This window comes from Geospiza fortis, unplaced genomic scaffold (assembly GCF_000277835.1).
Source record: "Geospiza fortis unplaced genomic scaffold, GeoFor_1.0 scaffold425, whole genome shotgun sequence".
NCBI lineage: Eukaryota > Metazoa > Chordata > Aves > Passeriformes > Thraupidae > Geospiza > Geospiza fortis.
Genome location: NW_005054387.1, coordinates 756,175 through 772,778, shown reverse-complemented (window position 1 = coordinate 772,778; position 16,604 = coordinate 756,175). Strand labels below are relative to the sequence as shown.

The 16,604-nt window shown below is 46.2% G+C and overlaps 2 protein-coding genes across 2 annotated transcripts in view; one reads left to right on the top strand and one right to left on the bottom strand.

Moving 5' to 3' along the window:
• The first annotated feature begins 6 nt into the window (after positions 1-6).
• Positions 7-1,677, top strand: LOC102035236 (DNA-directed RNA polymerase II subunit RPB11-a). Its single transcript, XM_005425389.1, has 4 exons — positions 7-69; positions 238-327; positions 417-591; positions 1,152-1,677. The coding sequence occupies exons 1-4, from the start codon at positions 17-19 to the stop codon at positions 1,185-1,187; spliced, it is 354 nt and encodes a 117-aa protein (XP_005425446.1). The 5' UTR covers positions 7-16; the 3' UTR covers positions 1,188-1,677.
• LRWD1 (leucine rich repeats and WD repeat domain containing 1) overlaps positions 1,565-16,604 on the bottom strand; it is a 16,110-nt gene continuing 1,070 nt past the window's right edge. Inside the window, exons 2-16 of the mRNA XM_005425390.3 lie at positions 16,111-16,253; positions 13,537-13,771; positions 12,210-12,329; positions 10,824-10,976; positions 10,020-10,160; positions 9,039-9,380; positions 8,286-8,412; positions 7,929-8,038; positions 7,272-7,479; positions 5,731-5,803; positions 5,496-5,636; positions 4,739-4,833; positions 4,007-4,168; positions 3,289-3,413; positions 1,565-1,974 (exon numbers count right to left, since the gene is read on the bottom strand). Of these exons, the coding sequence (XP_005425447.1) occupies positions 1,834-1,974; positions 3,289-3,413; positions 4,007-4,168; positions 4,739-4,833; positions 5,496-5,636; positions 5,731-5,803; positions 7,272-7,479; positions 7,929-8,038; positions 8,286-8,412; positions 9,039-9,380; positions 10,020-10,160; positions 10,824-10,976; positions 12,210-12,329; positions 13,537-13,771; positions 16,111-16,190 (2,253 nt within the window). The 5' untranslated portion in view covers positions 16,191-16,253 and the 3' untranslated portion in view covers positions 1,565-1,833. The remainder of the gene's footprint in view (positions 1,975-3,288; positions 3,414-4,006; positions 4,169-4,738; positions 4,834-5,495; positions 5,637-5,730; positions 5,804-7,271; positions 7,480-7,928; positions 8,039-8,285; positions 8,413-9,038; positions 9,381-10,019; positions 10,161-10,823; positions 10,977-12,209; positions 12,330-13,536; positions 13,772-16,110; positions 16,254-16,604) is intronic.

Below are 16,604 nucleotides of genomic sequence, written 5' to 3'. Positions count from 1 at the left end.
CCATAGCAACGGCGGGATGAACGCGCCTCCGGCCTTCGAGTCCTTCCTGCTCTTCGAGGGCGAGAAAAAGTGAGGGGATACCCGGGGGGCGGCTAATTAAACCCGGGGGGCGGCTAATTAAACCCTAATTAGAGTTTAGCTCAGAGCGGGGGCAGCTGGGAGGGGGGAACCCCGGCCTTTCCCCGCAGTCCCCTGGCGCGCACGGATCGCTGACATCTCTATCCCATAATACCTCAGGATCACCATCAACAAGGACACCAAGGTGCCCAACGCCTGCCTGTTCACCATCAACAAGGAGGACCACACGCTCGGCAACATCATCAAGTCGTAAGTTCAGGCGGGGAGGAAATTTTGGGGGAGGTTTGGGGCTTTCCCACCCTTCGTTTCACTCTTTGGGGTTTTTATTCCCCTTCCAGGCAGCTGCTCAAAGACCCCCAGGTGCTGTTTGCAGGGTACAAGGTCCCACACCCTCTGGAACATAAAATCATCATCCGTGTCCAAACCACCCCAGATTACAGCCCCCAGGAAGCTTTCACCAATGCCATCACAGACCTGATCAGTGAGCTCTCCCTCCTGGAGGAGAGGTTCAGGGTAAGGGGATTCTTTTCCTTTTGGAAAACCCTTTGGCCTTGTTGTAATGTTGGTGTGTGTCTCAAAGCTGCTGGGTTTTAGGTTTATGAATTAATTCAAGCCACCCTCCTTGTGTTGTTCAGGTGCTGTCAAAGCCTGGCTGCTCTTAAGTGCATTTTTGTTTTCTTTTTTTACTTCTGACAAAACTCTGGGCCTGTATTTTCACTTCTCATCACTTCTGCTCAGTTTATTTATTGATTTAGCCCCTGAATCCTAAGATTTAATTTTACCCAGACAAAATCAGGGAGGCTGTGACTGAGATAGTACCTCTGATGTGCTGGGAAAAGGCACCAATTTGTAAATAAGTGTTGATTGATTTTAATTTCAGTTTTATTTTTGTGGTTGCTGTAGAGATTTCCACTGTGGGTTGTTGTGATTCACAGAAAATGGAATTCACAGCAATCCATCCATTCACATTCTGTGAATGTGAATCACAGGAGATTCACAGGAATGATTAAACACCAACATCCAGCTCAGTAACAACTCCTGTCTAAACATGTGGTTTTGCTTTTGCTTTACAGGTTGCTATTAAGGACAAACAAGAAGGAATTGAGTAAAATGGAGCAGACTGTTACTTCTGAGGCAGAATGACGTGTCTGTTACTGGATGAAATATTTAAACCTCCACTCATGGCAAATATTTTCCCCCTTGTCCCACTTCTGTTTAATTTTTGACAGCAATGTTTTGAATTTTGGTTGTTTTTTTTTTTTTCATTGCCGACAGGCACTTTGCCAAGAGGATAAATATCATGTTGGATTTCTTGGATAAATCATTAAAGTGATTTTTAGTTTTCTAATTGGAGCCTTAAGGCAAATATTTGTCCTGGGCTGTTGGGGAGGTTGCTGTGGGTAGGATTCCAGCATGAGAAGCTGCTCAGTGACAGCTGGAGATGAACTCTCTGCTTTTCCTGCCAAAAAGTCCAGGCACTGCCAGCTGAACTGGTATTTTGTTTTATTAAGTGTCATTTCTATAAAACAAATGCACAAATTGTGAAAACTTACAGGAAAAGGAACCGGATGTTTACAATGAACTGATGAGTTTAACAAACTCTTACCTTGTTTGTTTTGTTTTTTGTTTGTTTTTTTTTTTTTTTCCTCCATCTGGCACATAAAGCTGCTCTAGAAAACGTTCATGGGCACATGGGGAACAGTCACTAATACTGCACTAGGTCAAAGCACGGGGGTGGAGCAGTGGCACAGGGGACTAGGATTTCTTCCAGATGGCTGTAATGTTCACACTGGTCAGCACAACAAGGTAGGTGAAGGCAGGGTCTGCCACCACGTTGTTCACCAGGATCTCAGGGGGCTGCTCCCCGTTCACGCGCAGCTCCGGCCACGTCAGGATCTGTGGGAGAGCACAGGGGAGGGGATGTGGCTGAGGGGGACAAGGGAGCCTGAGCATCCTGAGGCACAGGCTCTTCCTGCTCCTGAAGGTGCTGGAGCTGTGGGATATTCCTAAAGGGGCAGGGTTTAGTGCACAAGTGAAGTCACCTCAGCCCCAGAGGAACTGTGGGAGAGCACAGGGGTGAGGATGTGGCTGAGGGGGACATGGGGCCCTGAGGCACAGGCTCTTCCTGCTCCTGAGGAGCTGTGGGATATTCCTAAAGGGGCAGGGTTTGGTGCACAAGTGAAAATAGCTGCACCTCAGCCCCAGAGAAATTATTGGTGGCTTGGCAAAGCACTTCCAAAAAACCTAAGGAATTACAGAATTGTTGAGGTTGGAAAAGACCACCTCTCCTGAGGGTGGTGGAGCTATGGGATATTCCTAAAGGGGCAAGGTTTAGTGCACAAGTGAAATCAGCTGCACCTCAGCCCCAGAGGATCTGTGGGAGAGCACAGGGGTGGGGACGTGGCTGAGGGGGACACGGGAGCCTGAGGCACAGGCTCTTCCTGCTCCTGAGGAGCTGTGGGATATTCCTAAAGGGGCAGGGTTTGGTGCACAAGTGAAAACAGCTGCACCTCAGCCCCAGAGGAATTACTGGTGGGTTGGCAATGCACTTCTAAAAAAAACAGGAATTACAGAATTGTTGAGGTTGGAAAAGTCGTCCCAGAGCATCGAGTCCAGTCTGTGACTGAGCAGCTCCTTGTCACCCAGAGCAGAGCTCAGAGTGTCACCTCCAGGGATGGTGACTCCCTTCCCATACCTGGGTAACCCTTTCAGGGGAGAAATAATGGAACACTGTCCAATGTAGCTCCAGACCAGTGGGTGAGAGCCTTTGGAGTGTTTGTGATTGTCCTTTCAGAGGGGCAGGCAAGGGGACAGTGACTGCCCAAAAGAGAACTGTCTTCAGAGGAAATACTGGGCAGAAAAAGAGTGAGTGAGCATAGGGCAGCAGTGAGGCCTTTCCTGCCAAGGAATGTTCACTCTGGCTTCCCTCCCCTCCCTGGGGGATGTGGTGCCTGCACAGCTGTGCCTTTGTGCTCCTCATCACTTTTTTAGGGCTGTTTTAGGAGGAGCTGCAGGGGGTGACAGATTTGCTTTGCAGCTCCTCCTTCCTGTCCCAGTGAATGGCCATGGCCACGCTCTGGAGATTGCTTTTAATTGTTTGTAAAGGTCAGCTGTGGAAACACAAGGCATGTTCTGGGGCAGGCCTGCTCAGGAGACTGGGATCAGCTGCCCTGGGGTGGAGGGGAGGCACAGAGAGCAGCTCAGCCCTACCTGAGTGGGGGAGATCCTCCGCTCCGAGCGCTTTCCCTTCGGAGAGCCCCAGCCCGTGGTGTAGGTGGAGAGGTTGTACATCCACACACTGCCCTTCTCATCCCCACAGAACACGTATTCTTTTGCTGTGAGAGCAGAAGAAAAAGCTGGGAAATGAGTGTGGAGCTGGGAGTCTGTTCTGCTGTAAAGGACAGCTGCAGGATCCCAATGGAGGGTGCCACATTTCAGCAAAATTCCCTTACTGGCACAAAAATATGAATCTACCTTACTCTGAAAGAATTCATTTGAAGATAAACCAGCTCTCTTTAGTGTAGAAAAGCTAGTGCTAAATGCTTTTGGATTTCTCCTGACTTTGTTTCGGGAAGTGCTGACTGGATCAGGTTTGTTTGTTCCTTGTCAGTCTCCAAACCCAGCTGCCCAGTGTGTGGCATCCCTGCCCACTCAGCATCCCAGTGGCTCCACAGGGCCCAGCCCTGAGCTCTGTGCTTTGAAAACCTGTGCAAGAAACGCCCCCCAGCCTTGACTGTCCCCCCTTATCAGGCAGAAGGTGCAGCTGTAATTATTTATTGCTGTTATTTCCACCCAGCTGCTGCTGGAGCTGCACTGCAGAGCTGCAGGGGGGAGAGCAGAGCTCTGAAATCCAGGCATCTGCCTCCAGCTCCAGGCTGCTCCTATGGATCAAAGGAGAGCCATGGACCCAGGAAATGAGTGCTCCTACCTGGGCAGGTGCTGAGTGTCAGGTAGGACATGTCTGTTGTGGACCACTCCAGCTCAGCCAGGATAACTGCAGACATTGTCCTCTGGCATCCTTTCCCCTTGGCATCAAAAGACTTGCTCCAGCTCCACAAGTATATGCATCCTGGTTTAGAGCTCTTGGAAACTAGGGAAGAAAGGAAGGGAGAGGCTGTGGCAGCTGCTGGGAAGAAAAATGCATTGAGACAGAGGTGGTCCATCCAGAATATGGATTTCAAGCCATGGGATCTGATCCAGCAGCAACTGTTTGCACTTATTTTACCTTATTCCAGGATAACTGGAGGTTGCAGAGAGATTTTCAGTGCTATGCTTATGTTCCTGAGCTGCAGAACAAGCATAAGCTGTTCAGAAGGAGCCAGCCCAAGATATAAAACCCACAGTTCTCCTGAAACTGTTGCACCAGCCCTTGAGCAGAAAGAGACTCTCCCCCCTTCCACATTGGCACTGCTTGGCCATGTGTGCTCTAAGGGATGTGTCCAGCTGATTTCTGGTCCTGTCCAAGCGTGGGTGTGCACTCTAAGCACATTTTTGGGAAAGACAAATGACTCTGGGAGACAACTCCATCCTGTGCAGCCCCCTCAAAGCTAAAGAGGCTCTCACACCCCTTTCAGCCCCTCTGCTTGTCATGCTGGCTTCACCCTGCACATGCTGAAGTGCCCCACTGTTTTTGGGATTGTGCTGTTGTGTTTATACTCACCAACAACATCATCATTGAGAAAAGCCAAACCGTCGACCCTGTGAGATGTTGTCAAGCCCTCCTCACCAGGAAACTGGAATATGGCTTCAAAAGGCCTAGAGCAGGGGGGAAGGGTGAAATCAGCCAAGTCCTGAACAGCCAGCAGTGAAATGGCACCTGGCTGCAGAGCCCAGAAGGAAATCTGTGTGTTAGTGAGTCTCTTGCCAAGCTCAGGTGAATTCCCACTTGAATTTACACTTTTGGTCACTTGGGTTTACTAGTACAGCAGAAGTCTGTTTGCTCAAGAGATTGCTGCACTCCATCAGCATCAGGATATTTGTCAGCAGGGCATGATTTTACTTGCTTCTTCCTCATAATTTTGTCCTGAGCTCCTACAGGGTCCCAGTTTCCTGGGTTACCTCACGTACCAGGAGCAGGGGAGGCCTCACTGTGAGACTGGAAATGGATCCAAAAGTTTACACTCTGTTACACTGCCTGGAGATGACACACCCTGAAGTTTTGGGGTATTGGATTACACTCCTGCCAGCCTTCCTGCAAAGCAGCCTGCAACACCTGCAGCTTTAATACAAGCTCTGAACAGTCCTTGAGCATCATGCTCCTATTTTTTTCTGGCCACTCTGGGAAGGGGAGGATGTTTTAAGTTTGGTAGAATGTGCTGGTTTTGCTCAGACCTTCTCAGTTAAAAATCAAACTTTTGCTAGGACTATCTCTTCTTGTTCTGGAAAGCAAATGCACACTCTCACCTTGTGGTTCTCACCTGCTTTTTTGTCCCTTATCCAGTTTTATGTTCCAGGCAAAACAGCCATCTTCACAGCCTGCCAGCAGGTACTGCTCTGGGCAGGTGGGGACCAGGGCAATCCGGAGGGGGATAGAGGCCGTTTCCAGCACCAGCAGCTGGCTAAAAAAAAGCAGAGAACAAGCAGTTAAGTGGTGCTGTGACATGATAGTTACAGGCTCTTTGGACTGGCCACATCTGGTTTTTGAACCTTTACCTTGCTTTGAAATTGTAGTCACAGTCTGGAATCCCAATATCCCAGAGTGCAATTCGCTTGTCATAGGATGCAGCTGTGGGACACAGAAGAGAAGCAGGTAGTGACACCGCTGCTCATCTGGCTCTTCTCTTGCTAGCTGGCAATTCTGCCTGAGTCACAGTCACCCTCTAAGGCTCCAGAGAGCTCATTAAAGCACAGCAGCAGTCCCTGAGGCTCCTGGCCCAGCATTTCCCAGACATTGTCACACATGCACAGTCAGTGTTTAGTGTTCTTATCCTGTGCTCTAAGAGGGGCAGATAAAAGAGTTTGTTTCCTGGTGTCCATTACTGACTTGTGGCTTCACAAGGTCTTTAGTTAGTGGCCCTCTGAGCCTGTTTCTGGTCAGGGCTTCTAGTGGAATCTAAAATATGAGCTCCAACCTCTACTCTCAGGTAGATATCACTTTATTGCACATATCCATGGCTTACTGTGTTCACATCCACAGCAGTTCCCATTGGGAAAGTCAGGCACTCACAGAGGGTGAGAAACATGTCACCAAGCTGATACACTGGAAGGAGAAACAGTTCTAGCAGATTACTCTGAGTAACCTGGACCCTCATCAGATGTCAGCCCTCAAATTCAGAGTTTGTTGGTGTCCCCTCCCCAAAAATGATGCAAAGAATCTCCCTTAATGACTCTAAATTTTTCTATGAAATATAACGAGTCTTGCTGTCCACACCATTATATAGCTGTGCTACCAACCTCCTTATCCCTTCCACCACCCTCCTTTTATCCTTTCCTCTGCTTCTGCTTTTGGCACTCCTGAGCTTCTTCTTGAAACGTATCCCTTATTCTAAAAAAAATTCCACTTTTAATGGTTCATATAGCACTTTAACCACTCCAGCATGTGGGTAATTGTAGGCAAGAGAAACAATGTGCTGTGGGGTGCAGGTGTGGCCTGAATGGCTCTGTACCAGCTCAATGTACAGCCTGACAATGCAGTTGCAATTTGTAACATGATGGTTCATTACCAGTCCATGAGCCACAGCCTCTGTGGGCTCTACTGTGTGTAGCAAAGCTCTCCTTGACATCAGGACCTGAATAGAAATCTCTGTTGAGGCATAGAGCTCACATTAAAAAAATCAAAGTCAATTAAGCACATTGTTGGATAAAATGAAACCCAACAGCCCATAATAGGCTGCTGTGCTGCAGGAGAGCCCTGCCACCGCCTAGCTCCCAGCTGCCTGCTCTGCCATTCTTCTTACTCATCCCTGTGGAACAGATCCACTACTGGGCTTGTTTGTGGCTAATGTGTGTGTGACAGCCATCCTGAGAGCCACCAAGGGAGAAACAGGAGCTGCTGCACCTCAGCTAAAGAGGCAGGCTCTGGCTGAAACAAGCTGTTCCTGCTGTCACAGGAGAGTCACAATGTTCTCTCCCTAATGCCTGTCCGTGCCTTTTGTTCGTGTGTCCCTGCCTGCCCTAGTGACAATTCCCCTGGTTAAGGAAGCCTTGACTTTTCCACATCACAACTAAACCCAGGGATTCTGAGGCAGACTTACTGAAGAGGTGGGTCTCCTGGGTTGGGCTGAAGCAGACAGTGGCAATGGGCTTTTTGTGAGCCTTTATCTCTCCATAGCAGAAGTCAGCTGCCACGTGGATGAGTTTGACAATCCCTCTCCTCCCTGCAGCTGCCAGGATGTTGTGAGCTTTCTTGCGGCTGTCGCTGATCACCATTGTGAGGGTTGTCCATGCAACGCTGAAGAACTCCTGGGACACAAGGAAAACGAGGCTGGGGTGACAGAGAACAGAGAACAGCCAGCAGGATGGTGGCTGTTAGCTCAGAGAAAAGACAACTGTCACAAGCACTACTCAGGTGGAATGACACGAATATTTAAGATGGAGCATCAAAACTCAAAACAGCTCTCAGAAGAACATAAACTACAGAAAGAGGATGTTTATTCCCCTGTGCTGTCAGGCAGGCTCAGCAGCCAGACACACCTGTGTGAGGACTGGCAGGCTAATCTCCTAAACTAATAAAAAAATAAACCCAAACCAGGCTAAAAGGATAACAAGCAATGTTTATTATCTGTCTTCATCTTAACATCTGTCCACACTAACAGTTTCTGACCTCTTTGTAATATGTATTATCACAGATTGTAATTATTACAGGTTCTGGTATTCACATTCAATGCTCACCCTTCCCACTTGCAACCCACCTCTGTAGCCACTTTATATTTTTTCAGCACTGTCCCTGTCTCACAATCAATCAGACAGACAGATTCCCCTCCACAGGTTGCCACGGTTCTGGAGGAGCTCACAATGGGATCTGAAAGAGGAAAATAATGGGTGAGAAGTTCCCAGGTTCAGGGATAACACATGAAGACTGCAGCTTATCACTGCCTGGTACTCTCCCAGTCTCCTGTTTTCAAAAGTCAAAGGAGAAATATGTAAGCAAGTCTCTTCCTGACAACGGAGACTACAGCTTGAAGGAGCAGGGGTCTAAGGCATGGAGTCCGCTGGGATTCCAGAGCCAGGTGGTTCTGGGAATCCTGCAAACCTCTTTAAGAGCTCACCTTTCCTGGCTCCAGAGTCTAGCACTGGCTCGAAGACACAGGACCAGAGCTGCGTTTTAAAATCCTCGCGGCTGTTGCCTTTACTGTGACACTGAAGAAAATGCAATGGCTCTGCACTGACATCCTCCTACAATAAACCATCCACATTTAGAAAATTCATTCCCCTGACACAGTTTGCCTGTGATTGCCTTGACAGAACCCTCTGCTGAACACAGCAATCTGAGTTAAACTCAAGTAATTTTCAGCCCGTCTGTGCTATGGAGAACAGGAGAGACCGAGGTGCCACAATGCTCAAGACTCCTAAAGCAGCAGGGAACTGTTTAGCAAAGATGTGCCCAGCAGATCCCAGCAGAGAACCCCATTTCCTACAGCAGAGAAACGTGGAAAACCCTTTAGATCCCCATTGGCCCGAGCTGAGGGGAAACACCTTTCCCCATGCAGCCCCTGAGTTGAGAGCAAGGCTTGCCAGTCCCATTTCTAAGCACAGGTTTGCAGTGCACCACCTCGGAGTGCTGGTCCATCCATCCCCCAGAGGGGATCCACTGGGCTCTCCCGGGGGGGTTCCTTCTCTCCCTTGATGCCTCTGAGAGATTTAAAACAATGACAAAAAAAAAAAAAACAAACCAAAACTCACAATATATTTGGCCAACTATGAGCTCCAAGCTGTGCAGAGCTCTGAAGAAACCTGAAGGCAGCTCCTCCCACTCTAAACCAAGAGGCCCAAAGACAGTCCCAGGGGGCTGATGGATGTACCTTGCGCTTGGAGTTCTTCACAGGGGTCAAGGTAACCACGCTGTTGTCCTGCTCTTGGCTTTTCTGTTCCCCTGTCATCTGACTGGATCTTCTGTTGCTTTGCCCCTTGGGAAACTGCTCTCCATTCTTCTGTGTCCCTTCAGCTCCCTGCTCAGGGGTTGCCTCCTTGGCTGGTTGGTTTGATGTTCTTGGTTTATCAGGAGCTGGGTCATCCTCCACATGACTGGATTTTCTGGGATTAACTTCAGCTTCCTCCTCAGTGTTTGCCTGGGTCTTGGACCTCTTGTTTCCAGGGCTTGATTTTGAATGATTTCTTTTCCTCTTGCTGGGTGTTACTGTGACCTATAAGGCATGTTGTCATGTTGTCAGGTTCTGCAGAAGGTTTTTAGCTTTCCCAAGATGTGCAGATAATTTGTAAGTCAAAGACATTAATTATTCAAATGCAAGTATCCTCCCACAGTTACAGACTGGGTTCCAGGAATCAGACAGCCCAGAGCTGCAGGGTTCCTAGAGGCAGAAGCTAATGAAAACCACACATCCAGCCTCCTTTTCAGCTCCCTTCCCCAGTTATTTGCAATTTACATTCAATGTGGAAAAACAAATCTGGTCTATGGACCACAGGGGTTCAGTCTGCAGCCACTTCCAAGCAGGCAAACACCAGCAGAGCCTGGCCAGGCATCAGCCCAGGTCTCTAATTAAAATATCTCTTCCTAGAGGAGAGGTGGAGTGAGTAGGACTGCACTCATGAAATGTTTTTGGTCCCCTATGAGAATGGAAGCTCTCTGAGGGAGCAACTTGACCTTCACATTTCTGGGAAAGCTTCAATCTGGCTTTAAAGAAGAACCCGGAGCTGTTAGATACAGGCTGGAGCCTGATACTGCCCCTGTGGTTACCAAAGGGTCATAAAAGTGAACTGACAAGAGCTGCTGAATCCCAGGAAGCAGAAAGAACATTGCTAATGTAACTGGAAAAATCACCTACTGGAGCCACATCTTCTGCAGCTTCCCTGGGGCTTTCTGTGCTTTCTTCCTCATTCTCATCTGTCTTTTCCTCTGGTTCAGTATCAGAGTTTAACTCCAGACCTAGTGAGTTTGCCAGAAACTCTTCTGCAATCATTTTCACCTGAGAAGTAAATATGTGGATATGTTAAAAAAGAAAAAGATGATGACAAAAGAGCCACAGCATGTCAAGCTCTGATGTGTCATGGCACAAAGAGCTGCTTTGCTGAGTTTTTAATATCTGCTCCCACTATTCTGTGTGAAGTTCACAAGTGGTGGAGGAGTCCCCAGCTGAAATTACATGACCCAAGAACTTCACTTTGTCATGGGCATTCAGAGTACACAGCTGTGGAAACAACAGCACAGCAATAAAAGAAGACAAAGGAGAGATGGAAGTCTCAATTGTATGTGTGAACAAACAAATAAAATAAATGTTATAAACTAAATGGTAACTACATTTGTGTCGTTATTTTACTCTTTCATCAAGAATAAAAGTTACTATTAAACTAATTTGCAAATAATTAAGTATTAAGGATACTGCAGTCTGATTAATTAGTACGTGTATCATTATTGCTTATGAATTAAAAAATAATATTTAATGACAGCCATTTCAACCTGGTGCACCTTTAGTCCTGAGAACTGCTTAACAAAGCAGTGAAGAAAGAGAAAAATGATGCCACTTGTCAGCAAGAGCACCCAAATCCATGGAGTGTTTTACTGCAGCCCATGCAGAAGCAGGAGCAGGGTCCTTGCCTGGAGAACAGGAGGGGGGTGGGACGTGACCTACCCGCCAGCGGGTGAACTCGCTCAGTGAGCTGGGCCCATACACCACGTTGGTCTGTACTGACTTCAGGAACTTCTTCTTGATGGACTTCACCTGCTCTGCTGTGTATTTCTCAGGGAGTTGGTCACTGAAGAATTTTTTCCAGTGAGCGGTAACCTAGGCAGAAAGACTGAGTTTATTCAACAGAAAAGCACAAGAGAACTTCTGAAAGCATTTAAGAAGTGGCCAACCCTACGTGGTGGAACCACTTTAATTTATTTATTCATGTTCAAAGGACCACTTCAGCTAAGGAGAAAGTCAGTTCCTCTGTAGCAAGCTGGAGTGAGTGTGGCTGAGTAGACACTGTCAGCAGGGACCCATTTAGAGAGACAGCTGGACTCCAAAAGGCTGCTGACCTATAGGATGCTCACCTGCCAGCACAGTTTCCCATGGGAGTTTCTGGTGGGCAGTAACACATCCATCAGCATTTGGACTCAGCAGACATTTTTACATTGAAACACAGGACTAAGAACTGGGCAGGCAGGTACAAATAACATCAGGGCAGAGACACCACAAAAAGAACAGCACAGGGGAGTGTTTGGTGTCTCATTAAACAGCCAGCCATGATCAGTTGTCTGGGACAAGAGGCTGAGCAGCTCTCAGAGACCCTTTGAGGTTTTATGCAGACGACACTCAGCACAACTCATCCCAGTTTTTAGGATCTGAGTTCTCCCCCACTGTTACACAGAAGGAATTAAAAAGATCAATTAACTAGAATACAAATGGTAAGAGGAGTAATACACAAGAACAGCCAGCCAATCAAACCTTTTTCATAGCTGAACAATGAATTTGCTCAAGATCACAACGACGCCTCGTGAGGACAATCTGTTAGGAGCTAAGTTGTGTAGACAAATGAGTGAAAATAGAGTTCTAAACAGTCACAACTGAAGAAGAAAGAACAAATCCTTGTTCCTGGTGAATGCTGGAAAAAGCAGAATTATCCAGAGCCTGGTTTTGTGCTCCCCATGCCTGGGGCGTGGACAGCAACTTAAATTAGATGGGGAGGTGTTTGCAGCTGTTCTGGCAGCACCAGGCTTCTCCCATTCCTGAATGATGATCAGAGTGACCTGAAAAACCACAGGATCAGACACAGACCTGGTTGGCTCTGCTCCTGTCACTTAAACCAAAGGCAAATTGCCTGCACAGAGCAGGTAGAGCAGATGCTAGCAGTGATCAGAGAAAGGAGCTATAAGACATTTCCTGGGTGGCCCATTCTGCAGGCTGGGCTCAGATCATACCACAGGTATTGCAAACCACTTGAAGCTTGTTTGCAGCTCTGTCACTGCACTGAGCACAGGATTTAGTTATTTTTGAGGTGTTCAGAGGTTAAGGAAATATCCCACACCTTACCTTGCTGGTGAGCTTATGGCTGTTGACACGTCTCACATGGTTGGCCAGTTTGGTTATGTCCTTGCCATTGAGCAGACGAAGATTTTGCAAAAGAAACATTACTTTATAGTCATCATTGAGCTAGAAAGAGAACACACTGGAGTTACAAAATTTGTACACGTGGTACATGGTTTACCTTTAGTCCTTTTTTAAAATACAGCCTATAAGAGAATGCTATATTTAGTAAAGGAAAGCCATTTCATAAAACCTCCTCAGGATTTTCAACTTGAATTTCACATTTTAGGTGTGAATTAATGTTCTCTATGAGTTGGGATCTTAAACTGCAGACAGAGCTGCCCAGCCCTCAGGCAGTGCTAACATCCAGTACAAGGTGGGGGCTGTGTAACTGCTCATCTGCTGGGCCTGAGTGCAAGGCTGGGAGCTCTGTTCATATCCCTGAACTCTAACACAGGGGAAGGCCTGTCTTGCCTCCAGTCAAGGAATTCCAGCTGGAATTCCTTGGATCAGATGCATTTTAGGTCCGATAGTTCACCATACACATACTAACAGTGTGCAACAACAAATAGCTATGTGGGGATGGTGAGTGGCTGATGCCAGTTTACAGCACAAATAAAATCAGTTTTGGATGTTTGACTTGTACAGTCACCAGATCCTCTTGGGAGAAGTCAAAACCTAAACCAGACTAATCACCAAGTTTAAACCCTCATCTGAGGACCCAGTCTGCTTTTCCAGAGCACACAGGGCACTAAAACTAACACAGATGTTAGGAAATAAAACTAGCATTACATATTAGGAAAAAAATTTACTCTGGGGGTGGTGATGCACTGGCACAGGTTGTCCAGAGAAGGTGTGGCTGCCCCATCCCTGGGAGTGTTTAAGACCAGACTGGATGGGGTTCTGAGCAACCTAGTCTAATGGAAGGTGTTCCTGCCCATGGCAGGGGGTGGAACAAGATGAGCATTAAAGGCCCTTCCAATCCAAAGCATTCTGTGATTCTGTGTTTCTGTAAGGACATCTCTACACAGTCATTCCTGTATTTTACACTAGTAAATTTTTTAGTATGAGCATGAGGTACTGTACCTGATAAGGCACCTAAGACAGGACTTTGGCCTAGAGAATCTGGACACAGATTTTAATATCTGAGTGGTTTTGGGCAAGTCACTTCTGCAGATTGAGAAACAGTGGCACAAAGTGGTTAAATGTCACACAAAGGCTGGCTGCTTTCTCAAATGCCCCTGCACTTGCTGCCCAAGAACAATATATAAGAACTTTGCACAAGTGCTGTTTGTTTGCCTCTCTGGTTAATGGAAGGAGGGGGGTAACTCACTGTCAAGTACACATTGTTCTCATAGGTCAGCTCCTCGAGCAGAGGGAACTGCTTCAGAGCAGTTACATCTTCCAGCTTGTTATTGTTGCAGTTCAGGACTCGCAGATCAGGGAGGGTGAGGCTGTTGGGAAATCTGTCCAGTAAATTATCAGAGAGATCAAGTTTCTGCAGGTGCCTCAGGCGGGAAAACAAACGTGGGTCTAAATCTCCAGTCTTCAATTGCAGCTTGGACAGGCTGAGAACAAAACAAAAACCAAAAAACCAACCATGAACTATCTGCAGCTCACTAGAGGAACAAATGCTGATTTCATAGCATAGGCAGTTCCACCTGGTGGCACCTCAGTCCAGCACAACTCACTGGGTTCAACTAACCAAACCTGCTTTTTCTGGTGTGTTGGTTTTTTTAGGGTTAACTCAACTATCTCTTGAATTATCACTTCCTCACAATGGGAGCACCACTTTGCTAAGTTTTAATATTTTTATAAAGATTAAATAACTAAAAAATGTTTTTAAAATTTTTATTCTATTATTAATCTCAATAAATAGTAAACCACAAGAGATGTAAAACTCAACACCATCCTATCAAAAGCTAACTTATTTCTTAGTTACAATACTTTATGAATGTTTTTCAACCTATCAACTTTCTATCAAGTTGTAAGGATTCTTTACAAATCCATTTCCTACACTGGTAGCAGCATTCTGGATCATGAGCACAGTTTGGGACAGCTGATGTGTCTGAGCTAACAGCCTCCATCAGAGACTCAGGTCTGCCAAAGTACAATTAACCTGCAATTCAGATAATTTCCTAGGGGTTACTGAGCTGGCTGGGAGCAGTAAATCACCAGAAAAGTTCTTATTTTATAGAAAAAAAATTACTACACCTCTCAAAGGTTTGGTATTTTATTCCTGTGCAATGTTGATCCAACAAGAGAAGCTGTGGCAATTCAAGACACTACAGCCTCAGTGTACCCTGTCCATAGAATGCACTACATTCATTATTTCACAGTTCATGCCAAGTGCAGAGTGTGCTCCCAAATAATCTGGCTGTTTTCAAAGAACTAACTTGACAAAAAGAGTGTTTTTTTCCATTTCTTTTATAGTGAGATTTGCTGCAAAAACTTCCAATGGTAAATGTAGAAATTCACCTAACAAAATCCCAAGATTGTCACCCAAACAGAAGAACTTTGTCCTGGAAGAGGAAGTGGTACAATATTGGTGAGGGGAAAAGAAATATTCCTTCTCTGTAAGAAACTGAACACTGCATAATATAAGTAGGATCTTTTATATTTGGTTAGATCACTTAGGTGAGCTCCAAAGGGAGCTTCCAGTCCTGGCAGCCAACATCTCTTGAGGGCACAAGCTTGGGTTCCTTTAACAAACAGAATCTCTTTCTCTAATGACCAGTTAAAAAATAAGCTTCTAGATATTAATGAAGTGTGAATAAATGAGACAAATAAATGCAGAAAGCAAGATCCTTTCTCCTTCAGTCGCCATCTCAGAAGTGTAGCCAGCCAGCCAGAGCTGGTAAGACAGGTTGAGGACAACCCAGCTGGCTGCAGAGCTGTGACTGTGGTGTCCTTTTGGGGAAAAAACTCAATGGTGCTCCCCAAACAGACTTTCTGAAACACATCACAGCATGAAGCTGCATGGAGAAAGCCACACTCCAAAAATCCACAACCTCAAACATCTCCCCACCACTCTGTTACCCAGATTACTGCAGCTGATACTCAGAGGAACAGCAGAAATTCAAACACACACCAATCAAGGACATCATTTCCTCATCAAGGAAAAAAAAATCAACAGAGTTCTCTGTCTTGTTGGTGATTAACTGATGATCCTCACTAAAAATAATTACTTAAGCACAAGGCAAACTGAAAGAAATAACTTTAAGGAGTACATGTGAAACCCAAACCCCCTGACTTCAGCAACAAAAACAACAAAGGTGCCAGCCAGAAACTGACCAGCTGAGCCACTTGGATTGGCCAGCTCTGTGTTAAACATTTGGAAGGACACATTTTTGCAATGACCTCTGTCAAGGACCTGAGTGACAAAACTGTTTTTAGTGGTTTTTAAGTGATTAAGAGTTTATTCTTTCCCCCTGCAATGTTTGAGGTAGTAGGATAACTGGATTTAGAAGAGATGGAACATGATGGAGGGAGAGGAAAATGGAAGGGAAATAATGCCAAAAATACTTAAAAAACCTTCTGAAATCCATGCTGGAAGATTCTCTTATTCACATTAAGCAATTGCTAGAAAAAAATGCAAGGGTTTTGAGGGTAGGGATGATACCTTGGAGTTAAGAAATTGGGATCCAGCCTTGAGCAGTTTCACACAAAAAATGGCAGCAAATATACACTAGAAATGGCAAAAAAGGTGACATCTGCCAATAACCAATAGTGACTGCAGTGCCACCACTGCTCACTGATCCTGCACTGGGAATGCCCTCTCAGCTCTGTGCTTTGAAACTCTCTTCATTTAAGTAAAAAAATGTTAAGGGGAAGAAAGACACACGGATAAAAAGCCATTGCCAGGTAGAATTAATCTGGAATTTTCCAGGGGCCTGTCCGCACTTACTTGAGCGTCTCGATCTTTCGGAGCCTCGTAGATCTTGGCACTGCTCTTTCCAAAAGGAGTTCTGTGGTGATTTTGGACATTTTTAACCTCCACCTCTTTGCTGGAACCACCAATCAGTCAGCTGTAGGATGTCTTCTGGTTACCTTGATAAAACAAATGGGAATAAGAAGAAATCTTTCAACAGCTCCAAGAGAGGGAAAAAAAAAAAATATGAGTTTATCTATTGGTTTTGCTGCTGTGTTGGAAGCCACCTTTTTTACTTGGTTAAAATGAACATGGCAGAGATTATTATTAGATTAGGCACAGGTTCCCAGCACGCTGATCCAATCCATCTCCAAAGCAACAGGGATACATCCCATGGCTGTTGGAGTGACAGACCTGCTGCAGGTGAAAGCTGTCCATGAGTGATGGCACTCAGGACCAGGACAGCATCACAGGCACCTGCTTGTGCCTCTCCCGGGCTCTGCTCCAGGAATTCCAACAATCTTTCCAAC

Coding starts and splice junctions, on each gene's coding strand:
- LOC102035236 (XM_005425389.1), top strand. CDS start 17: ATGAACGCGCCTCCGGCCTTCGAGTCCTTCCTGCTCTTCGAGGGCGAG. Junction 328..416: donor CTCGGCAACATCATCAAGTC/GTAAGTTCAGGC, acceptor TTCCCCTTCCAG/GCAGCTGCTCAAAGACCCCC. Junction 592..1,151: donor TCCTGGAGGAGAGGTTCAGG/GTAAGGGGATTC, acceptor TTTGCTTTACAG/GTTGCTATTAAGGACAAACA.